This window comes from Phyllobates terribilis, unplaced genomic scaffold, assembly GCF_046119375.1.
Source record: "Phyllobates terribilis strain yellow unplaced genomic scaffold, ASM4611937v1 Scaffold_9__5_contigs__length_417890890, whole genome shotgun sequence".
Taxonomy (NCBI): Eukaryota; Metazoa; Chordata; class Amphibia; order Anura; family Dendrobatidae; genus Phyllobates; species Phyllobates terribilis.
In genome coordinates this window covers 138,097,434-138,103,433 of record NW_027362769.1, presented here as the reverse complement: position 1 = coordinate 138,103,433, position 6,000 = coordinate 138,097,434, and the positions used below count along the sequence as shown (strand labels likewise).

General features: G+C 64.9%; 1 protein-coding gene across 1 annotated transcript in view; it reads left to right on the top strand.

Moving 5' to 3' along the window:
• The first annotated feature begins 712 nt into the window (after nucleotides 1–712).
• GCA (grancalcin) overlaps nucleotides 713–6,000 on the top strand; it is a 39,842-nt gene continuing 34,554 nt past the window's right edge. Inside the window, exon 1 of the mRNA XM_073647052.1 lies at nucleotides 713–965. Coding sequence (XP_073503153.1) covers nucleotides 879–965 — 87 coding nt within the window. The 5' untranslated portion in view covers nucleotides 713–878. The remainder of the gene's footprint in view (nucleotides 966–6,000) is intronic.

The window sequence follows — 6,000 nt, the reverse complement described above, 5'->3', positions numbered from 1 at the left end:
GACTTTACAGCCACACGTAAAGCGAGCCCACAGAGCCCGTACCGTATCCCAGTACAGAATTTACAGCCGCACATAAAGCGTGCCCCCGGAGACAGTGCCATACCCAGCAGACTTTACAGCATCATGTTAAGAAAGCCCCTGGCGAAAGTACCGTACCCTAGCAGTTTACAGCAGCACATAAAGCGAGACCCCAGAGACAGTGCGGTACCCCACAACAGAATTTACAGCCGCACGTAAAGCGAGCCATCCTCCGCCATCTCCCACTGGATCTTTGTGAAACAGTAATATTTGTTGGGTGACGGTCGCGTTGCCCTCAGCGACATAAAGTCACCAGTGGCGGAAGCTGCACTACACCAGTCACTGTTTTAGCATTTTACTCAGGCTTCAAGCTGGCAAATAAAAAGTGACGGAAAGTAATATTTACGTAAAATAAATGTAACCCTGCGCTGCCTTCATTTATATGTTTTCTCCCTTTTTTTTCCCCCTCCCCGAAACCGACGTAAACAGCTGCGCTGGTAACACGACGCCGCGCCGCTCACCACTGGGCGCTGACTCTTCAGCGAGGAGTTCGCGCGGTCACAGACGACACGTGATCCCCTGCCGGCCAATAGCAGTGCAGCAGCTCTCCAGGACCAGTTTACGCTGGTAGAGAAGATGCTTGAGAGCAAAGAAGGAAGAGGGAGGGGCGCATGGGGGAGAGAGCGGGGAGAAATGACGTCAGCGGTGGGAGGGGGAAGCGGGCCTACACCTTAGGGGAGGAGGTTAGCCAATGGGAGAAGGCGCAGCCACACCCAGGGGAGGACGTTGACCAATCAGAGGCCAGCTTTGACAGAACGTCCGCTGTGTTACATTCCTTGCAGTTCCCAGATTGGAGCTGGATGCGGGCGGCGGAGCAGCGACTCTACACACAGCACATAACGGACGGCGGCCGCGAGCTGACGATGGCGTACCCCGGATACGGAGGAGTGAGTGACGGGCTGCGGGGGAGACCTGTGCGCCCCCATTGCAGCTGGCCGTGGTGTGGCCGGCTCTGTGCACCCGAGGAGGCGCATTGTAGTCGGGGGGCGGCATTCGTGGGGGTTTTACCTAATTATATGCGGTACAGTCACCAGCATGATGAATAGAGTCCTTCTATGTGTGCACATGGCACCCCCCTATTTGTATGTCCAGGCCCCCCCTATATGTGCGGCTAGGGCCCTCTGTGTGCAGATGGTGCCCCCCTGTGTGCCGATGGTGCGCCCCTATGTGTGCAGATGGCACCCCCCTATGTCTGCGGCTAGCGGCCCCCTGTGTGCAGATGGCATCCCCCTATGTGTGCGGCTAGTACCCCCCTATGTGTGCGGCTAGGGCCACCCTATATGTGCAGACGGCACCCTCCTATATGTGCAGATGGCGCCCCCCTATGTGTGCGGCCAGGGCCTACCATGTGTGCGGCTGGCGCCTCCCCCCCCCCCCACTATGTGTGCGGCTGGCGCCTCCCCCCCCCCCCCCACTATGTGTGCGGCTGGCGCCTCCCCCCCCCCCCCCACTATGTGTGCAGCTGGCGCCTCCCCCCCCCCCCCCACTATGTGTGCGGCTGGTGCCTCCCCCCCCCCCCCCCACTATGTGTGCGGCTGGCGCCTCCCCCCCCCCCCACTATGTGTGCGGCTGGCGCCTCCCCCCCCCCCCCACTATGTGTGCGGCTGGCGCCTCCCCCCCCCCCCCACTATGTGTGCGGCTGGCGCCTCCCCCCCCCCCACTATGTGTGCGGCTGGCGCCTCCCCCCCCACTATGTGTGCGGCTGGCGCCTCCCCCCCCACTATGTGTGCGGCTGGCACCTCCCCCCCCCCACTATGTGTGCGGCTGGCGCCTCCCCCCCCCCCCCCCCCCCCACTATGTGTGCGGCTGGCGCCTCCCCCCCCCCACTATGTGTGCGGCTGGCGCCTCCCCCCCCCCCACTATGTGTGCGGCTGGCGCCTCCCCCCCCCCACTATGTGTGCGGCTGGCGCCTCCCCCCCCCCCCCCCACTATGTGTGCGGCTGGCGCCTCCCCCCCCCCCCCCCACTATGTGTGCGGCTGGCGCCTCCCCCCCCCCCCCACTATGTGTGCGGCTGGCGCCTCCCCCTCCTCCCCCATGTGTGCGGCTGGCGCCTCCCCCTCCTCCCCCATGTGTGCGGCTGGCGCCTCCCCCTCCTCCCCCATGTGTGCGGCTGGCGCCTCCCCCTCCTCCCCCATGTGTGCGGCTGGCGCCTCCCCCTCCTCCCCCATGTGTGCGGCTGGCGCCTCCCCCTCCTCCCCCATGTGTGCGGCTGGCGCCTCCCCCTCCTCCCCCATGTGTGCGGCTGGCGCCTCCCCCTCCTCCCCCATGTGTGCGGCTGGCGCCTCCCCCTCCTCCCCCATGTGTGCGGCTGGCGCCTCCCCCTCCTCCCCCATGTGTGCGGCTGGCGCCTCCCCCTCCTCCCCCATGTGTGCGGCTGGCGCCTCCCCCTCCTCCCCCATGTGTGCGGCTGGCGCCTCCCCCTCCTCCCCCATGTGTGCGGCTGGCGCCTCCCCCTCCTCCCCCATGTGTGCGGCTGGCGCCTCCCCCTCCTCCCCCATGTGTGCGGCTGGCGCCTCCCCCTCCTCCCCCATGTGTGCGGCTGGCGCCTCCCCCTCCTCCCCCATGTGTGCGGCTGGCGCCTCCCCCTCCTCCCCCATGTGTGCGGCTGGCGCCTCCCCCTCCTCCCCCATGTGTGCGGCTGGCGCCTCCCCCATGTGTGCGGCTGGCGCCTCCCCCATGTGTGCGGCTGGCGCCTCCCCCATGTGTGCGGCTGGCGCCTCCCCCATGTGTGCGGCTGACGCCTCCCCCATGTGTGCGGCTGACGCCTCCCCCATGTGTGCGGCTGACGCCTCCCCCATGTGTGCGGCTGACGCCTCCCCCATGTGTGCGGCTGACGCCTCCCCCATGTGTGCGGCTGACGCCTCCCCCATGTGTGCGGCTGACGCCTCCCCCATGTGTGCGGCTGGCGCCTCCCCCATGTGTGCGGCTGGCGCCTCCCCCATGTGTGCGGCTGGCGCCTCCCCCATGTGTGCGGCTGGCGCCTCCCCCATGTGTGCGGCTGGCGCCTCCCCCATGTGTGCGGCTGGCGCCTCCCCCATGTGTGCGGCTGGCGCCTCCCCCATGTGTGCGGCTGGCGCCTCCCCCATGTGTGCGGCTGGCGCCTCCCCCATGTGTGCGGCTGGCGCCTCCCCCCCCCTCCCTCATGTGTGCGGCTGGCGCCTCCCCCTCCTCCCCCATGTGTGCGGCTGGCGCCTCCCCCTCCTCCCCCATGTGTGCGGCTGGCGCCTCCCCCTCCTCCCCCATGTGTGCGGCTGGCGCCTCCCCCTCCTCCCCCATGTGTGCGGCTGGCGCCTCCCCCTCCTCCCCCATGTGTGCGGCTGGCGCCTCCCCCTCCTCCCCCATGTGTGCGGCTGGCGCCTCCCCCTCCTCCCCCATGTGTGCGGCTGGCGCCTCCCCCTCCTCCCCCCATGTGTGCGGCTGGCGCCTCCCCCTCCTCCCCCTCCTCCCCCCATGTGTGCGGCTGGCGCCTCCCCCTCCTCCCCCCATGTGTGCGGCTGGCGCCTCCCCCTCCTCCCCCCATGTGTGCGGCTGGCGCCTCCCCCTCCTCCCCCCATGTGTGCGGCTGGCGCCTCCCCCTCCTCCCCCCCCATGTGTGCGGCTGGCGCCTCCCCCTCCTCCCCCCCCATGTGTGCGGCTGGCGCCTCCCCCTCCTCCCCCCCCATGTGTGCGGCTGGCGCCCCCCCCCCATGTGTGCAGCTGGCGCCCCCCCCCCCTCCTCCCCCCCTCATGTGTGCGGCTGGCGCCCCCCCCTCCTCCCCCCCTCATGTGTGCGGCTGGCGCCCCCCCTCCCCCCCCCTCATGTGTGCGGCTGGCGCCCCCCCTCCTCCCCCCCCCCCTCATGTGTGCGGCTGGCGCCCCCCCCTCCTTCCCCCCCCATGTGTGCGGCTGGCGCCCCCCCTCCCCCCCCATGTGTGCGGCTGGCGCTCCCCCCCCCCTCCCCCCCCCCCATGTGTGCGGCTGGCGCCCCCCCCTCCCCCCCCCCATGTGTGCGGCTGGCGCCCCCCCCCCCCCCCCCCCCTCATGTGTGCGGCTGGCGCCCCCCCCTCCTCCTCCCCCCATGTGTGCGGCTGGCGCCCCCCTCCTTCCCCCCCCCCCCCCATGTGTGCGGCTGGCGCCCCCCCTCCTCCCCCCCCCCCCCCCCCCATGTGTGCGGCTGGCGCCCCCCCCTCCTCCCTCCATGTGTGCGGCTGGCGCCCCCCCTCCCCCCCCCCCCCCTCCTCCCTCCATGTGTGCGGCTGGCGCCCCCCCCCTCCTCCCCCCCCCCCATGTGTGCGGCTGGCGCCCCCCCCTCCTCCCCCCCCCCCATGTGTGCGGCTGGCGCCCCCCCCTCCTCCCCCCCCATGTGTGCGGCTGGCGCCCCCCCCCCCCATGTGTGCGGCTGGCGCCCCCCCCTCCTCCCTCCATGTGTGCGGCTGGCGCCCCCCCTCCCCCCCCCCCCCCTCCTCCCTCCATGTGTGCGGCTGGCGCCCCCCCCCCCTCCTCCCCCCATGTGTGCGGCTGGCGCCTCCTCCCCTCCCCCATGTGTGCGGCTCGCGCGGCGGACCCCTTATATGGGCGGCCATAAGGATACCAGCAGACTGTAGTCACATTGCGTCCTTGTACTTATGAATGCGGTTGGACTGCATCATCCGAAATGACACGACCGCTGCCGCCAAGAATCCAGATCTGCCGGAAACGTTGTCACAATTCGCAACAGACTTTCTTGTATCAACCGATTTGTGACACGCATGCCGCAGAAAATCCAACTAGTTCTGACAACTTTTTTCCAACTTGTTACCCTATGTAGCAATTACATTCAGTTTACTTTTTTTTTGGTCACCTGACATGTCTCCGCTCCAGCCGTGGCGAAGGTCTCGTTGTCAGGGCCCTCATCTATATGGAGAGAAGGCTCCATACATTCACTTCCATAGGTGTTCCGAAAATAGCCATGGATATGCTGTAAATGTCCAGAAATTCATCCCTTACCCATGGGTTCACACGGCTGTTTCTGCACCACCCCCTCCCCCAGGGAGCTGTATTGAGCAGGAGAGTATGTACTCTGTGGCCTCCCCATAAAGGTGTCCTCACGTGGCGGTTGTGCTGGGGTCCTGCTGAGAACCATGCGGTAGAATCCCCTTGTGGTTTCCATTTATTTACCACCGTAAACCAGAACCTAACTAGTTGACTGCTGAAACGCCCGTATAAAGAGGACCTCCCCTTTGCCATAAATGTCTTTTTTTTTTTTTTTTTTCCTCAGTCTAAATGCCACCGATCACCAGAATCTGGTGTTTTTTATCCCTGTACATCCTCTATTTCTGAGATATAGACCACACTATCGCTAGTTGTCATCCAAGAGGGTGTGAATATCATGAAGACTACCACAGAGAAGAGCTGTGACCACATCCACTTAGTTAAAATACCTTAACTATTTACAGGGAAGAGAGGGTCATATCTAGAGAGGCCTAAGAACAAAAGAAAATTGTCAGATTCAGGAGAATAGCAGTGTTTATACCGTGTGAAAATGGTTGTGTATTTATGGCCAGTGATCGGTCCAAGATGGCTAGAGACCTCGTTAAGTGGCCAGTTTTTGCTCTTATTCCTGTTGCTTCTGAGTTTGCTTTTTTTATTCTGCTATATGGTTCCGGAAATAAGGGGCCTTTTTTATTTATTGCTAATTTTTATGGTCTTTACAAGTGGCGTGTGACTCTCCTCTCGATAAGAGAGCAGTGTAAAAACACGCCCCAGAGGATCCTGTGAGCCACGCCCACTTGGAAAGACTATAACATTTGCCGCTAAACCAAAAACCCCATAGGTCCGAAACTCTGAAGGAGAAAAAAAAACAAAACAACAAAATACTCGGAGGAGCAGCGGGAATAAGATTAAAAACTGCCCATTTCTTTGGCAACCTGGTGACCGGTCCTCTTCAAGTGCCAGCCATGGTT